General features: G+C 42.9%; 1 protein-coding gene across 3 annotated transcripts; it reads right to left on the minus strand.

Annotated features, from left to right (window-relative positions):
- Positions 1–1,428: 1,428 nt before the first annotated feature.
- On the minus strand, positions 1,429–15,726 carry LOC149868939 (leukocyte elastase inhibitor-like). Of its 3 annotated transcripts, none has more exons than XM_090039392.1 (7): positions 15,437–15,726; positions 13,224–13,400; positions 7,863–8,000; positions 7,432–7,549; positions 6,491–6,633; positions 4,600–4,767; positions 1,429–3,700 (listed from the first exon to the last, which is right to left on the minus strand). In XM_090039392.1, exons 1-7 carry the CDS (start codon positions 15,662–15,664, stop codon positions 3,299–3,301), a joined length of 1,374 nt encoding a protein of 457 aa, XP_089895518.1. In that variant the 5' UTR covers positions 15,665–15,726; the 3' UTR covers positions 1,429–3,298. The 3 variants fall into 3 exon arrangements, with proteins under 3 accessions (XP_089895518.1, XP_089895520.1, XP_089895521.1); XM_090039394.1 differs by lacking the exon at positions 15,437–15,726 and adding an exon at positions 15,119–15,140; XM_090039395.1 differs by lacking the exon at positions 15,437–15,726 and adding an exon at positions 14,946–14,966.
- Positions 15,727–18,360: the final 2,634 nt, after the last annotated feature.

The following is an 18,360-nucleotide window of genomic DNA, read 5'->3' on the forward strand; positions in this document are numbered from 1 at the left end:
AGTACTGCATCCAGTTTTGGGCTCCACAATTCAAAAAGGATGTGGAGAAGCTTGAGAGAGTCCAGAGGAGAGCCACGCGCATGATCAGAGGTCAGGAAAACAGATCTTACGATGACAGGCTGAGAGCCATGGGACTCTTTAGCCTGGAAAAGCGCAGGCTCAGGGGTGATCTGATGGCCACCTATAAGTTTATCAGGGGTGACCACCAGGATCTGGGGGAACATCTGTTCACCAGAGCGCCCCAAGGGATGACGAGGTCGAACGGTCACAAACTCCTGCAAGATCGCTTCAGGCTGGACATAAGGAAGAATTTCTTTACTGTCCGAGCCCCCAAGGTCTGGAACAGTCTGCCAGCGGAGGTGGTTCAAGCACCTACATTGAACACCTTCAAGAGTAAATTGGATGCTTATCTTGCTGGGATCCTATGACCACTTCCTGCCCTTTGGGCAGGGGGCTGGACTCGATCTCCTGAGGTCCCTTCCAGCCCTAATGTCTATGAAATCTATGAAATTAGATAGATTAATACTTTATTAATATGAATTCTGTCTTATGGCTATTAGGCACAAATTTTATATTTGCTAGTCATAGTTAGCAAGCTTTTGAAGTTGGGACAGGTAATAGAGCATAAAAACCTTTGCTCTTCACTCTTGAATTCTGGTTCTTGTTAAACTTTCCATCTTTAGGTAAACCAAGATGAGCACTGAAATATATACATTTTAAAACCTTTTAACATTTTTAAAGTAAGATATTCTTTTTCCCTGGTAAAAACCACTGATAGGTGCTTGGCCTAAGATTTCATGACTCACTAAATTTCATTTTTTTTTGTTTCAGGGACTAATGATGCTGCTTTTCCTTTAGGTTAATGAATTGCTTTTAACTAGTGGTTTGAGAGACCTTACCTGTATTGTCTTATCAGTGATGTATACTATTTGTATTTTAATAAACAACCTGTATATGGCCCCCAAAGTGTTAGCATATGTCCTGTGGGTTCCTGCCCAACCACCACTTCTGCTATGGCAGCCAGATTCTTCAGGCTTTTCCTCCCTTTTCCAGCCTCTACTTCCTGCCCTGGTCCTGAGGACAGGATAGCACAGGAGGTGGCCCAGAATGCACAGTAGGGGAGGGGACTGGAAGGAGCTCTGCTAGCTGCACCAAGAACTCCCTAGCAGCAGCAGAGAAGCTGCTTTTCCCCTATGCCAAGCAACAGTTTTTGCCCAGCTGCTGCTACTGAGCTTGGACTGGCAAGTCCAGAGCAGGTGCAGGGTGTACCAGGTCAGGATTTTGTGCACAGGTCTCTGTCTGCTACTGTGGGGCTGGGGGCAGCAGCAGCTAGAAGGAGCTAGGTGCGGCTGCCGGCTCCGTAGTCCCAAAACTGGTCAACGGCTCATTTAGATGGGATGTTAGTAATAGAAGTTATTACAGAGTAGATATAGGATAAAACAAAAAGATTTTATTCACTCCCCTGGCCTCACCCTCTTAAGAGGAGAGGCCGGTTGGAACAAAGCTGCAGTAAATACAAGTATAGCGAGCGTAGATATGCTGTCTAAGCTACGATGAGAGGCAGTCAAGGAGTGGAGTCTCCGATGTTTCTTCAGTTACAGTATGCTGGATACAAAGGGGGTCTGTTGGTTCACGGGGTTCCAGAGCCAGCCCTTGCGTTCCAACAGTGGAGCTAGTCCAAAGCTAGGTGCGGCTGCCGGCTCTGTAGTCCCAGAACTGGTCAACAGCTCATGAATGGGATATACAGTACAAAACTGTAACACGGTGAATCGTTGTCAGTTGTCGGATTTTCGAGGCCTTTGTCTTCGCTGGGGTACGCCCAGATGGAGAGGCTGAGAACCGGGCTATAGGATGATCGGGCCTATAGAGTTTTCCGGTCGTCGTCTCTGCTGTTTTCTGTTTCTTTGCCTCTTTATAGATGTTGGTTGGACTGCCTCTGTGACACTAACTATGAGCATACAGGGATAGGATAGTTTCTTTTACATAGTAATTGCTAGGCAGACTTTTTACATGTTTCATTTCTGCAAAAATAACACTTCTAGATAAGAAATAAAATCTACAAAATGTGCATGTGTAGCTTAATGCCAACAGAGAAAAATACAAAGTGCTCATTTAGCTTACTAGTTAAGACTTCAAGGTTACATAAATGAGAGAGTGCCGCGCGGCAGTTATACAGAAGAAAAAAAATAAAACAGTTACAGCAGGAAGTGAAACTTTTTAAAGAAAGCTGAGATTCTGGTGTATTCATATGCTCTGGATCCCAGACACAGGAAGGAAACATAAAATATTTAAAAAAATCCTAATAAAATATCACAAGAACAGAGAACAATACCAGTCTAGGTGCTGCTTTTCAAAGCATTCCATATATGGCACCTAGGGACCGAATGCAAAAAAAATTGCTCCAATATTTTACTAGCAAAGGTCACTCTGGAGAGAGAGAATTCTCTATGCCCAAGAAGCTTCAAAGCCAGGCCACTATTGCATGGGGCACAATTGGGGCTGAGATTCCTTCCAGCTGCAGACCCAAGTATTTAGGGATATATTTATTCCCTAGATATGCGAGTATGAGGGTCTGTCTACATGTTACATTTATGCCGCAATTAAAGTGTTAATCGCAGCATAAGTGGCAAAGGTGCTACATGTACACCCAAGTTAAGACACCAAAGATAAACCAGGCATAAAAACATTCCATGTATAATATAGAAAATTTTAATTTCTGGTTTGTATGGCACCTTAAACACCTGGCATACCGTAAGCCAGTCCCAGTGCTGTCCCTGAACTGCAGCCAACAATCCACTGATTATCAGCTCTGGCTTCAGGACACCCCTGGGTCACAGCAGGCTCTTTCAACTTTATTATGATTCTGGATTCCCTCTGCACTGGTGAGCAGAAAGGAGGCATGGCAGGAGGTGCAATTTTTGGGATCCAGGTTCAGATCCCATAGCACCTTTAAATGAACTTGTCAGGACCCTGACAGTTACTTTTCTTCAATAATTCTCTAATAATAGAAAATTAATTATTTTTTGTCAGTGACTTGAGGGGCCATGTAAGAGATTTCATGGAATACAAACAAGTACTAGGGCTAAAAGGTATTAAGTAAAGGTTCCCAAGAAGGAAAAATAAATCAATTATTGGGTAATCATTTTATCATGAAATGCAGATTTAAATTAAAATTGTTAAAGACACAAACACATGAGCCTCAGATTTTAACCTTTGGACCTAAATTCTTTTCAATTCAAAGGCAAAATCTCTGTTGGTTTCAGTAGAAATTAATCAGAGAGTAAGCTATGTTTTTCTGTTATGGGGAAGCATACCTGCCAAAGAAAAGTATGCTTTGTGTTGGGTTATGCCGGATGAAGAAAAGGAAAGGATGGTCAGCTGTGAAATGCTCTTCCATAAACATGCAGAGTGCAATTATACCAGCTGTGGCAGCTGCAGCTTCTGTGCCTTCTTCATTCACTTCCACAAAAGACTTGTGAACAATTTTAGACAGAAAGAGGTCTTGTGCACCTGACATTCCAGACAAGTCAGCCTTGCTACTATCAAATATATCCAGAAAGCCCAGACTTGACAAATCGGATTTAAGGTCATAGCTATCTTCCAGCTTAAATTTAGGCAGATGCACGTGAACATCAATGGGCTGCATATTTTGTGGTTTTGTCCATTCCCAAAGCTTTTCAAAGGTGAGCTGCTTCTCTAACTGGAATTACAAATACAGAAATCATTATATATCACCACCGTAAAAGTATCCCATTTCAAAAAGCTCTTGAAGTGCTTTATTGAAAGCACACTCTAAGTACAAATACACATGAAGTATCAATACAAGAACAGTAATGTACACATACTGATTTCTATTGTCGTAGTAACTGTATTAAATGCAGTGAAGTTATTCCAAAGTGACACTAAGGTAATGAAAATCAGAACCTGAAAAAGTATCCACCAATAACAACAATTATAAATGATCAAGGAGACCAGAGAAGAACCACAATCTTTCTTGTTTGAAAGCAGAGAAAATAAGGTTTTCAGAACTACTGGAAGGTGAAGTCTAGTATTAATAAAAGAATTCAAGTCAACCACCATATGCAACGTTTGTTACAGTCCCTCAGCTGCAGTTTTGCACATCTTACTCCACACGAGTAAGGACTGCAAAAAATCAGCATGGTGACTTGCTCTGGTTGATTATTAGTTTGAAAGTGTTTTTATGAAGCACTTCAGCAATGTGAAGGCTCCTAGGACTTGAATGTTGGCTGCCTATCCCTTTGGGATCCAGACACTCACCCCTAACATTGCCAGTACAGAAGAAATCAGTATTGAATTCTTTACATCCTCTCTTCAGCCCCAAATAATCCCTCTACCCTAGGCTAAGCCTCCTGTAAAATAGCTATGTAAGAGCAATTGTCAAATTCCTCCAACACCACATTTAAAGCTGAACCCTGGCTTGGAATCCTTGGCAAGTTTGTGAGGACTTTCCTAGGACAATGATAGTTAGGGGTTTTCCACAATCATTATTAATTACTGTTTGTTATGCTATTGTAATAAGTAAATACAAGTATAAAATAGATGTAATGTTGCAATCTGAGATTGGCTTGTACAAATCACCTGTTGTAATCCAGTGGTATCATCTTTTATTTCATCAGGTAACAAGATGATCATGCTAAGTTCGTCTTCATCATAGGGAAGTTCTAACACACGACACTCCAGTTCACGGATATACCCAAATAGAAATTTCTTTTTCTGATACATCATTTTCACTGTCTTTGTTTCATTCTGAGCAGTTCAAGAAATATAGAAAAAAAGGGAACACAAACACAAAACATACTCGGTTTAAGATACTGACAGAGAACTGCCAAGTTTAACATGAGATACTCTTCACATACATGTTATTAACAACCTCGCTCATTAGAGATTGGCAACATGGGGCTCATGGGCTGAATCCAGTCCGGTTTTGCTTATGCTTGGAGCTGTGTCTGTGCTCACACTTGGGCCAGGCAGGAAAGAGCTGTGCTGGGGCTGGGCAGATGGAACCTGTCTCCAACCCTTAGCTCCCTGGTTGTAGCATGGATGCAGCTTGCAGCTGGTGGAAAGCTATGCAGGGGTCAAGTGGCTTCCATCTTTGTCCAAGCTGCAGCTGAGAAGTGGTGGGGAAGGGGTGGAGACCGAGTGGTGAATTGGCAGCAGGACAGACAAAACTTCCAGCTGCCTGACCCTGGTGTAGCTTACCACCAGCTGGAAGCTGCTTCTGTGCCACAAGTGGGGGTGAGGGGCTAGAAGAAGTGTTGGCAGTGTCACAGGCACATCTCAGCTGTCCGCCCTGGCATGGACACAGGGAAACCCCCTCTCTCTTTACAGACACACTGCTGAACCCATCCAGCCCAAGCTGGACTGGAGGTGGGTTGTTCCAGGGCCCTGCTACATGTTCAAATTAAAGCTGGACAGAAACCAGCTATAAAGTTGTTACATATTGTCAAGCACTAACTTTGTGACAGGCTGGCTCTATATAGCTGGATAGACATTTTTATGGACACACATTGCCCCGTGCCTCCAGACGCACATGCGCACACACACTGCCCCGTGCCTGCAGACGTGCACACACACACCTCTCTGCATCAGCACAGAGACACTACTTCACAGTCAGGGTGGCTAGGACCCGGAACCAACTTCCAAGGGAAGTGGTGCTTGCTCCTACCCTGGGGGGGCCTTCAAAAGGAGGCTAGATAGACACCTTGCTGGGGTTGTTTGACCCCACCATTCTTTCCTGCTCATGGCAGGGGGTTGGACTTGATGATCTGCTCAGGTCCCTTCTGACCCTACCAACTATGAAACTATGGTATGATAATTACTTTGCAAATGTGGCCGGTCTAAATGTAATGCATAATTTACCAGTTAATTGCATAATACATGTAACGTGTGGCAGGAGCCTTAGTTTACTATTTTGACACAATGAACTAAGACAGATTCTTCATGGCATTTCTCCAGTTGCAAAATAGATGAGAGAGAGGCAGACAAAGTCCATGAAGTATATTCTCACTCAGTATAAAGCTAACTGATAGCTTTTCAGAGTGCCATTATATAAAAGGAGCTTAGCTAAAATTCCCTGCAGCCTTACTATGTTCAAGTGCTACAAATGCTCGAAAGGAGGCACTATAATTTAGCACAGTATGGAGCAGTGTTGGTCTAAACGGTTTGAGGGACAAGACAAAGGCAAAACAAATGGAGCAGAAGTTTGTTAATGCCCCATTTTTTTCCATTCTTCAAATCTGGCACAAATGTAGGAATGAGGGAACACAGAATCTAGCCTATTGCCTGTATGAAAATCTTGATATTTAAACAAAAAGCTGCATTAAATTAAAGGAAAAAACCATGAAAATATGTCTATTGATACTGACTATATTTTTTTAAATAAAACTTTAATTTGGGAAACAAATTACTTCACAACTTCCTGTTTAAAGCTATACCATATGCAAGAATGTTGCAGAGGTATATACAATACCTTATTTATGTGAAATGGCATTTCTTTGGTATTCTGTTCTTCAAATTTTTCTCCCCATCTACCTTTGAAATAAATAGCATTCACCAGCACCAGTCTGGTTGTGTTATTAAGTGAGCCTTCAGACAACAGGTTGGGGATTTTACCTTCAAAAGGAAAAAAAAAATTCAAATTTTACAAAGCATTTTTCTACCTTAAAAATATTTTATTTAGCAACCAATTTTATAAAAATACTAAAAACCTCTACTACCTCATTTAAGAAAATTTCAGCTTTCCCTCCCCCCATAAAAATGCAGTGTATTTCAGCATCATTCTCTCTCTCGTACTGTACAATGTTACAGGACACATTATTTTAATTCTGTATGCACAATCATTTAAACCCCAGTATAATACTTTAGCTTAAATTTCAAAAGTGACTGGCAATTTGTGAGAAACAAGGTTTCTTTCCCTCTCCCACATTAAGGCTAGAACAACACTCCAACCATACTATAATATAGCAAGTTGTGGTTCTTTGCTTTTTGGGTGCCCAATTCAAGACAGCCTAAAGAAAGCTGAATTACAGAAAGTGCTAAATGGAGATCATCTGAAAGTCAGGCTTCTTTAAGGAACTCAAAGTCTGGCATTCAAAAACATTCAAGAACCTAGCATTTAGGAGTATATGATTTAGAAATTTTCAAACCAGAAGCTTAAACTTAAGTTCCTAAATTCATGTTTAGGCAATCAGTAGCATTAACGTAGAGCATTAGATAGTTACGGATAGCTTGGGATGGATGTTACTATGCTGTAAATATCCTTCCAATATAGCCTTTGATTTTATTGAACATGTTTATTATTGGATATTCTCTGGCAAAATGGGACTGTTGTAATGCCAGCAGAAAACAAAAACATTCTTATTTCATAGCCATGGAAAGACAACATTTATTTAACTAATCAAAATATCTTACCTTCAGTCTGTTCTTCTACCCACTGGTTAATATGCTTCTGTGCTTCATCAGAAGCATGGAGAAAATCAACCATAGCCAAACTGGCTCCATAAAATTTCTGAGTGTTAGCCAAGAAGTCCTAGAATATGGAGCAGTAGGGAATAACTTTCATTGCACAATGATAATAAAATTGTAAAGGTATCTCTGTTACTCAGGGAAGCTGTAGCTCTAGTAGATTCTCTCTTGTCTTAGTGCTAGGGAATACACCTGCTAGTTTATGATTTATGTTTCTTATATCTACAAGTCAGCAACACTAATTAACTCAGTGCTCCTATCACATGAACATCTGACCTGGTTGCCTATTACAGATGGTTTGGTATCGGTCTTTCTGAGTTGGGTGAGAGTCATTTTTGTGCAAAGGTCCAAACATGGCTTAGATATCATGAACTTACTGGTAAAAAAAAGTAAGTCTTCTCTCCATACAGACGATTGGCGAGCTTCAACAGATAGGGAGCTCCATGCCTGTTAACATCAGAAGTCAGGGACTGAAATCTTGAATGAAGGTCTTCAGCATCATCATAATGAAGTGCCTGGGTTAAAAGAAATGGACTGGCCAATGTATATCAGTTGTATGGTATGTCTGTGGATGTGTGTTTGAATGATCAGGCTTTTAGGTTCAGGAAGGGAAATGAAAAGGAAAATTGCATTTAGACATAAGGTCCTGGAAAACTTAAACAAAGGCAGAATGCAAGGATTATGTTAACATATATCACTTATGCTCAGTCACTTGCACTGAGAACTTTGAGTGTAATTGAAGCTGTTGATTTTAATGCAGTGTTTTTCAAGCTGAGTGCCATAGCAGGGTGCAGTGAGAACCTTTGAAAGAGCCTGCACAATATTAGCAGATAGGTATACAAACACCTACGCATGATTCACAAGATAAACCCAGAGAGCATGTCTCCATGAGCAGGAAAAATGCATTTCTCCAGGCACAAAAAGCAGCAGCACAATATGTGCCACTGCTGCTGGTCCCCAGGGAATGCCCATGCACTCACACTCTGGCAGGTGGCATGTTGCCCTGGGGTGGGGTAGGGGAGAGAGCTGGCCCCAGCAGCCTTACCTGGTGTCCTGGGGGCCTCTGGGGGCTGCAGCCACAGTGATCCAGCAGCAGGAAGCCTGGCTGGCAGCCAGAACATGGCTCTGAACAGCCAGGTTCTGGTTTCAGGCAGTATGTTCTGCCACCACATGTGCCAGCTCACTTTTTTTAGGCACAAGTTTACTTGACACCAGGATCTCCTGGTTTCAAACCCTCCCCGGCACTGCAAATTAGCAGCATGGGAGCACCTGCATGTGCAGTGCTCATCTGAACATGTCCAAAGACTTCAATTCATAGCATCAAAAAACATTCTGCCCTGTTGTGCTCTTTCTGAGTTTTTTTGCAACAGGAGAACTGCTCTATTACTTTTCCATAGTCAAGAAATGACTGAAAGCTAAGAGTTGTCATTTTCCAAGGGGTACCTGGAGTCTAAAAAGGTGGAGACTACAGTTTTAGTGCATTAGGCTTTAACTGCATTAACGTCTGCTTGGCAGCTCTCCCCCTTATCCAGCTAAGATACTAGTTATTAATTCCTTGATAAAAAGTTTGGAAAGGGGATCTTTCAGGGAAAAGGATCCTTAGCTCTCAAATTTACTTTTCCCTTTGGTCCAAAAAAGCCCAAGTTGCTGATCTTCAGCAACAGGACTTAATTATTCTCTCAAACTTTGTTTAATCATGTATGTAAGATGATTTAGGGCAGGGGTTGGCAACCCCTGGCATGCGTGACAGACCATGGCAAGCAAGGCCATTTTGCTTGGCATGCCACAGCTGGCCGTGATGAGCAGCTGCATCCAGCCACAAAACCTGAGCTGCTTGCAGCAGGTGGTAGGGAGGTGGCAAGCCCTTCTACAGAGCGTGGGCTGGCTGTGGCAGGCATCCAGGAGGCTGCAAACAGCTGCACCAGGCTCTGGAACCCCAGCTGGGCTCCATGGCAGTGGCAGCTGCATGGATGCCTCGGGGTGCGTGACTGGGAAGAGGCCGTGGACAGCACCTTGGCTCCTCCCCTGCTGTGCACCCCAAGATGCACATAAAGCTGATGCTGCCACAGAGCTGATACTAGGGCTCTGGACCCAGATGCAGCTCTTTTCAGCCTCTCAGCTGCAGTTGTCCAAAACCTGGGTTGGCTGTGGCAGGTAGCCAGAAGGCTGCAAAGCAGCAGCACTGGGTTCCAACTAGGCTTGGGAGCCATGGCTGGTAGGCCTGTGCGAATAGGCAACTAGTTGAGTCGGATTTGGCTGATTTGGATTCGGAGACTTGAATCGCTTTTCCGATTTGATTCAGTGAAATAGATTCAGAAAAGATTTGGAGCCGATTCAGAGACATTCAGAGATTTGGCCATAGGGTACAATGGGGAAATCAATGAAATATCTATAACATTGTTTTTTGGCTGATTCGGATGAAACTTGCAGGGTGGTAGCCTCTGCTGATGACATGATGCTTGCCACGTTTGAAGGTGACAGGTGCAGGGGTTTCTGGGAAACTGCACCTCAAAATCCTGAAACCAAAACTCATGTCATGTGTGCATGTTAAGCCACAACAGGGGCGTGCTGCCATGTTGTACAGAGGACCCAGTGCCAGGAAGGGTGCTCCAGAATAGATACACAGTCCCACAAGCACCCATGTCATGAGTTTTGCCTGCCTGCGGCCAGAGGTGCAGGGCCCTAGAACCCAGACTCCCCCTGCACCCATCTCCTTGACAGCTGGCTGGCTTTCTGGCCTCAGCAGGGGCTACCACCCCTGCAGTTTTCATTCCCCTGTGCCTTAACACACACACAGTGTCACCTATGCCATGAGTTTTGCTTGTCAGAAGTTTGAGGTGTAGTTTCCCAGAAACCCTTAAACCTATCTTCTTAACGTAAGGCAGGGTTTGTAGCCTCAGCAAGAGCTACCACCTCTGCAGTTTTAACCCCACTGTGGCTTAACACACACACACACACACAACACGAATTTCTCTTTCAGGACTTTGAGGTGCAGTTTCCCAGAAACCCTGCACCTATCACCTTGAAACTTGGCAAGCTTCATGCCCTCAGCAGTGGCTACCACCCCTTCAAGTTTCATCAGAATCAGCCAAAAAGCAACAAAGTTATAGATATTTCATTGATTCCACACTCTACCCTATGGCCGAATCTCCAAATCACTGAATCGATTCGGAAGCTCCAAATCGATTTGGAAAGCCTAAAGCTTCTAGCGATTTGATTTGGATTCATAGATTCAGCCTCTGAATCATCTCTGAATCCGAATCATGATCCAAAGCTTTGCACAGCCCTAATGGCTGGGCTCCATGACAGTGGCAGCTGTACATGTGCCGCGGGAGGGTCTGGTGGGGGGAGGCAGGGGAGTGGCTGGGGTTGTGCTACCTCAGGCTCCTTTCCAGGCATGTGCCTTGAGGGGCACGTGCAGCTGCCGCCACCACAGAACCTGGCTGGGGAGCCCAATGCAGTTGTTTGGAGTCTCCTTGCTGCCTGCCACAGCCAGCCTACACTGGGAACTGGAGCCCCAGGACTGGCTCTGTGGCAGCAGCAGCTATACACATGCCTCAAGGTGCATGGTGGGGAAGAAGCCAGAGCAGTGCAACCCCAGCCCCTTCCCCACTGTCTGCCCAGAGACACGTGTTCACCAACCGCCAGCAATAAGGAACAGGCTCCTCATGGCTCCCCTGCCATCTGCCTCTAGCACACCAAGTTGAGGCATGAGGCAAAGATGTTGCTGAGCCCCGATTTAGGGCAATTATCTTTATTTCCAATTAAAGATAATGTAAATGATTCCCTATATTATTGTTAGTTTCATAATGCATTAAAAAACAAATACATTAATGTAGTTTCTCTTTATGGGCATACTTATATGATTCTGACAGACAAAATTACCCAACAAAGAATATGTGCATTATAGTGAGATTTATCTGCTAATAGGATCAGATCAGTTAAAAGTGAAATTAAGACCTTCAATGAATACAGGAACTTCTGGGTAAAGCTCTATTAACCACAACTCCACATAGAAAATGCATTTTAGAATCCTCCGTTCAGTAGGAAACCAAGAGAAAAAATTTAAGGTGCCATGGGCAGCACTTCACAGTACTGTAGAGAGAAATATTTGAAGAGAAATATTTGAACAGATGCAGTCCTGAGGCACTTGAAATGAGTCCATGACCACAAAAATAAAATACCCTTATACATGCAACTGTGGTAATTTTCCTTCCCCAAATCACTATCCCCCTGGTGTACTCTGAACTGGAACACAGAACATTGCAAATTGATTAGCATGTTGGAACTTGTACATGTGTTTGCATTTTTTTTTTTTTTTTTTTTTAGAAGAATGCTATTTCTGGGTTGGGCTTTTAATTATGGGATGGAATGGGTGTTAGCCAACTTCCGTACAAAGTTCAGGTCATATATGAGGTGACAGATTATTTTTATTGTACCAGTGGAGAGCTCAGCAGTGTTCAATAGTGTAAAGCAGCCTAAGGTAAAAGGTATTTTTTTAAACAAATTTATTGTGACTAACAAAGGGAATTCATATACACCTTTTCACAGCTGTGGGAAACTTCTTAATCAAATAGAAAAGCATTAACAGCTGAATTCCTCTTAAGCAAAAAGCTCCAGGTAAAATAAATACCAATAACCCACAGCAAGAAAACCGGATTTGAATACTTTAAAGCATCTTTTTTATACAATATGGCTTACAGGCCAGGGTTCAGAACAGACACATGACCCCAGATCGTCAAAGGTACATAGCTACCTACCTCCTACTGAAGCTTTATGTCTCTTAATATTTTTGAGGATTGAGCCATGGTACCTCAGAGCTTATCAATTCAGTAGTAGACTTTCCATTGACTCTAGTGAGTCTGGATCAGCCCCAGAAGATATAACTTATAAGCACTCTTAATTCAAATGAAAGCTGGACAGAAATCAGCTATAGAATTTTTACTCATGTTTAAGCAGTAACTTTATAGCTGGTGGCTCTTTTTAGAGCTGAACAGTCATTTTTATCACATGGCTAGTCTAAAATGACTGTGCAATTGATCAGTTAATTGCGCATTATATGTAACAGAGCAGGGGCCCCAAGAAATATATTTAGGATAACAATGCAGTGATGCTTAGAGCTAAGCACGTGCTCAAATATCAGGGATTAAGCCGATGGTTAAAAGGTAACATAAATAGGAAAGCTTTCCAAACCAGAGCTGTATTTGCAATTCTAAATGCTTAGAAGGTTAACTTTGAGCAACTGCTTTTTAAAACATCTTACCTGTATTGGTATGCACTGAATATAATTTGTGACTGATCTCAGGTCATGCCTCACAGTGGCTTGATCTTGAATTTTATTCCAATTCATCTTTTCTTCTACATATGCTTTGGGATATGGTATTCACCTTGTTTAAAAAAAAATATGGCCTCATGCTAAGATGCTATCATGTACAATCATTAGCTACCGCTTGAAGCTGAAAGCATGGTTTGTTGGTTGGGGATTTTGAAATGGTTGCAGTGTGTGCAATATTACTAAGCACGTGTTACAAAAATGGCAGCTCTCAGCATCAGGAGGCATGAAAACTAACAAAAAATGAGTTCTGAGCAAACTGAATGGAAGATTAAATTAATCAATGATAGACTTAAGTAATAATCAGAATGATAATGAAAAATAATAGAGTATTTTAGGTTTGAAACTTTTGATTTTTAATGTATGAGAAAATATAGTACAAGAGAGACAGAAACTTTTAGCTGACCTTCAACATCTGTGTCTTTGTGTTACCCTTGGCCCCTAACAGGATCATGGCCAGTGCAGCAGAAATACTGATGGGAGAGAAGAAGATGTTTCCCATTGGATTGGTTTCATTAAACTTTCTAAGTAGATCAAGTGCAAAACAGGTGTTTGCATTCCTTAGCTTCTCCATCATTACAAGCTGAAAAATAAAACAAGTGCCATAAGAACTCAAGACATACAAAAAACTAGAACTCAGTAAGAACTCAAGGAACTAACCTTTTCAGAAACCTAAATCCCTGCACTCCTCAACCCAAAACTGAGACTAATAAAAGAGCATTTAGACTCCATAAATATCAGGAATATTAGCTTCAATTACTTTCCTCAGAAATTAACTGATTCACATAAATGCAGCATATGCTGGTTAATTAATCATTGGGATAACTTGTCACTATGGTCTTAATGCACTGAATTCCTGCCATAGTTCTACTGACTTGATGAATTAACCAAAGTGTTTTCTGTACATCTTTTTAAGTGTGATCATTCATTTGCAGCTTTTCTTGGCTTAATGAGACATAAAGAATTGACTATTCCATTTTGCAGAATTATCTTCTATGTTGGTGATGAGTGCAATGCAAAGCAGAGATCATTGACTATTTACTCCATCACAATCATAGCAAGCACTCTGAATTTTTGTAGTAAGAACATTAGGCACTTATCCGTACATCATACCATTTTCTTACATAAAACCAGAGTGAGTGCAATTTGCACTCATAACGGAGCAAATTATATTAGAAAAATTCTAAATAATTCTTTACCGTCTCTCAATATGGCATGCAAAATATATGGAAGTTGAAAATTAACTAGTGATAAAGAGTAATTTACAAATTAACCAGAATTTACTGTTAAAAAGATACAGCTTCAAATAGATTGTCTGCTATATATCCTTATTACGTTAACCTTAGTAATGCATTTCCTTAGACCCCTACCTCTAAATTTTAAATAGATTAAAGCAAAGGACTAGCCAGAATGAAGACAAAAGTTGTATTATGCTAAGTTTACAGTCAAGAGACAGTCAATGGACAATTTTGTCTTCTCATCTTTAATCTTATTATTAGTAATATATCCATGCCATCCTGCACAATGCAATTCTGCATGAATTGTATAATATATCATTATCTCCTTTGATTACAGGTGAACACATTGTTTTTAAAGATATGTACTCAGTTTTTGCAATTTGCCTTTGCCTAATTGTAAAAATTAAAGCATTTAAAGCAAAAAAAGGTGTAGGTATTCACTGATAATGAAAAATACTCTTTTTTAAAAGATCAAGAAACTGCATGAAGAAAGACAGAATGCAAAAGAAAGGAAGGATTTTTGCACTACTTTTGGTGCCAGAACTCTAACACTGGGGGACAGTGGAGCTGTCCAAAACTGCAGGGGGGGAAATTAATATAAATATTCCCTTTTCCATCAAAATATCAGCAAAATACATGCAGTCTTCTCAATTTCAATCAGCTCAAATAGATACTAAATAGAACTTCCTCATACAGCAGCTTAAAACCCACAGACAAAAAGACTAACAAATGACAAGCATCACACGATGCCCTGTTTTCAGGTGGTTCCTATAGCACAAACAGTACTTCCTCAAGCAAGGCCTTGGAAGAAAACCGAGGGGATTTCCGGCCCCATCAGTGCAGGGCATACAGGAGCAAAAGGTCTTTAAAATGCCTTTTCGTGGACTCACTCTGCTGCTGGAATAGAAGCTGGACACATTTTTGAAAGGGAATATTGTGCCTGTTGGTTTCCCCAATGTCTCCCCCCGGTACTGGGGGCACCCCAGCCCCTCTTCTCTTCATCTAGGAAAGAAAGGGGCACCTCTGGCCCTCTCTGCCTTGAACCCAGCCCAACTCAGCTCACCACTACCAGGCGGAGGTGGTGTCCAGGGTTAACTCTGGCCAAGGACCTGGGAAGAAGGGGCAGACTTCAGGCCCAGGCTTTGCTCTCCCTGGGCTCAGGAGGCCGCCTGTGCCGGGAAGGGGAGGCAAAGCCGCGTCAGTTTCTTCCTCCCCCTTTCCCCAGGGGCTTGGGGAGACTTTTGCTTTCAGTTTCTCTGACTTTCTCCGGAAAACAGCCAGGCTGGGTTTCCCCTTCCCCTTCCCTCCTCCTCGGTGCCTCAGGTGGCTAGACTCCCCCAACCCCGCTCCCGCGAGGGCCCCGCGCCGCGTCCGGCCTTACCTGGCGGCTGCGTCCCCGGAGGCGAGGCGGGGCGGGCGCGGAGGCCGGGCAGGCGGGGCGGGGCGGGCCTCTGCATCTGCTAGTCCCCCAGGGCCGGGGGGAGCCTGGCCAGTGCGGAAAGCGCTGGAGAATTAAGAAGCCTGCCAGCCCCATTGCCAGGTCCTGAAACACGAAGTGATCTAGTGGAAGCTCAGCATGATCTATGCATTTCAGCATCGCCCTCATCATATCTGATAGCTGTGCTGAAGAATGATGAATGCAAAGATTTCCTGGGAGATGTCGGAACAGCAGGGGGAGCCTTCCTAGGTCTGAAGAAGGGTGTTTGCTCAAAAGCTTGCAAAGAGCTTTTCTCCCCGCACAACTACTCAGTTGGTCTAATCGGAGAGATCGCGCCTACCAGAAGAACCTGGCCCGCCTGCGTGTGCAAATAAGCATGCAAACAAGTCGCCTTATTGACCTTCTATTGCTCATTATAACTGGGCAGTGAGTGAGAAGTGGGTCATGAAAGTTCAAGCATTTCTTCATTTCAAGACACGCAGTCAGGAGAAAGGGCAGGCAGTAAACCCCAAAATCTGTTTCTCCATCTCTTGTGGGCTAAGAACAAAAGTAGGGAGTATCTCACGTGGGGACTAAAGAGTCTGGGATGGAGGATGCTTGCCTGCTTCCCCACTGGCTTTGTCATCTTTGGGGATTCATATCTCTTAACATCTACTAATAAAACATACGTGTGTGTATGTGTGTGTGTGCAGAGCAAGCTTTTAAGCTTGCAAATAAAGCCTTTTTTTTTTGCAAATATCTAGTTGGGCTAATAAAAGATATCACCTCTACCACGAGTTCTGATTCCTTTTACGTCTAGACGAATACAGCTACAACCTGGATACCTGACACATGTAGTAATCGCTTCTCGGCCTCTTGAAGGCTCAGACCGAGCGAAAACATTTATTTTTCTATCTGGGGGCATCCAAACCCCAAGACCTCCCGGCTTGGGCCTGCATGTAGGATGCCTGCCAAAGGAGTAGGGAGTATCTGAAGTGCCAGGGTGATAGGTCTGGGATGGAGGATGCTCACCGGTTGTAGTGCCATATGGCATCTAAAGTGATTGAGTTCTGCCTGCTCAGTTGATGCGTTTTTGGGAATGATTGAGTTCTGCTCGATCAATATGATTTAGAATTGATTTGGCTAATCTGATCTAGAACATGAAATATGCTTTATATATATATATAGACACCCCCAAAGTCAGTAAGACTCTCTGAGTGTGATTTAGGTTTTGCATATACTGTATGAATTAGCTGCCTCAAAAATTGCCACATAAAAAGCACTTTCGGCAGAGGTGCTGCTGTCTGCCCTCACCCTCTGGATGTTTTTTTGCATGTTTGTTTTATATCCAATAGCTAGAGCAGTCACCCAGGATATGGGTCTCTTGCATTCAGTGTCCTTTTCTGCCCGAGGATTTACAACCCCCACCTCCCAGGAGAACACCCAACCCAACCACCAGATACAGGATATTCTGAAAAGAAGGGACGAAGCAAAGAGTAAGTTCCTTCCTATTGAGGCTGTTCAACTTTGCATAGCACAATCAGCAATTCACTGGGCTACAGAGCGTGAGCGCACACAAAAACAAGCATGCCTCTATAGCAGTGGTTCTTGACCTCTCAGACTCAAATGCCAACTCTTAGGTTTTTTTAACTGAACTATGGAAAAAATAAACAGAACAATTTTTCTGTTGCAAAAAACCTCAGAAAGACCGCAACAGGTCAGAATATTTTTGACATTATGGGTTTCTATTTAAAAATCGCTGGATTTATTTTGCGAATCACATGTAGCTGTTTGGACATCTTAGAGTGCTAATATTATGTTAAATTTAAAAACACCTTGTTGCTCTTTAGTCTGTGTAATGCTAGTGGTCTCCAGTGAGAGAACAGACCTAGTCCAATGAATATTTAAAAACAGTAACTTTTTAGTACCAGCTGATATAAGTTTCAAGGACTTTGCAGTTTGCACAGCCGTTGAAGAGTTCTTGATAGGCTGCAATATTTTCTTCAGCCCAAAATAGAAAGGCGGAACAGGTGGAGAAGTCCAGATTAACTGCTGGTAATAGGACAGCTGGCATCAGGAATGTACTAAGATATTTATTTAATTTTTTTTAACAACAGAAATTGTGTGGAAGGGACAGCAAGGAACATTTTCATTTGGAAAAAAAAAAAGAAAAAAAAAAAAGAAAAAGGCCTTCTATCCTGGGACTAATAAATACATGCCTTCTTACTATGCTTACCTAACACAACCCAGTTACCTTTCCTTTGTCCATTTTGTAGGCTGTATACCAGAGGTGGGCAAATTATGGCCCACCAGACCATTCTATGTGGCCCACAGGACCCCTCCAAAAAACAATTATTACAGGCTCATGGCTGCCTCCCTCCCCCGGAAAGCCAGTGGGGGTGGGCTTTCAGAAGTTGTGTACCATTAGGGTGGGCAGGCCCTGTGCCTCCACCTCCGTGGGGCTCCTAGCACTCTAACTGGGAGCCTCATGTGGAAGCACAGAGTGCAATGACGCACAACTGGACAGCTAGTGGGTGGGAGGGGGAGATCCTTGCTTGCTGTGCTGGGAGCCCCACGTGAAGCCAGCCCGGCCCACTCTGGCCTGATGGCACATGCTCCCAGCTGCAGCGGCAGGAGCCCCATGGAGCCAGCCTAACCAAATTGATAGCATGCAGCTCCTGGAAGGATGATGGTAGGGGCAGTGCTGCGGGGAGGAAAGGGGGAAAAGGTAGAGGGGAGAAATCATGGCACTTAGTCCCATTTCTGGCTCAGCTTATACATCCCATCAAGCTAGGACAATTTTAGAAGCCAGTGCTTGGTGCCTCTTGCTTCCTGGAATGCATATACAGAAGCACTTATCAGGGCTCTCACTTCTTAAAATTATGTAG

Source organism: Crocodylus siamensis, chromosome 3 (genome assembly GCF_052110815.1).
Source record: "Crocodylus siamensis isolate JL-2025a chromosome 3, ASM5211081v1, whole genome shotgun sequence".
In the NCBI taxonomy this organism is placed as follows: Eukaryota; Metazoa; Chordata; order Crocodylia; family Crocodylidae; genus Crocodylus; species Crocodylus siamensis.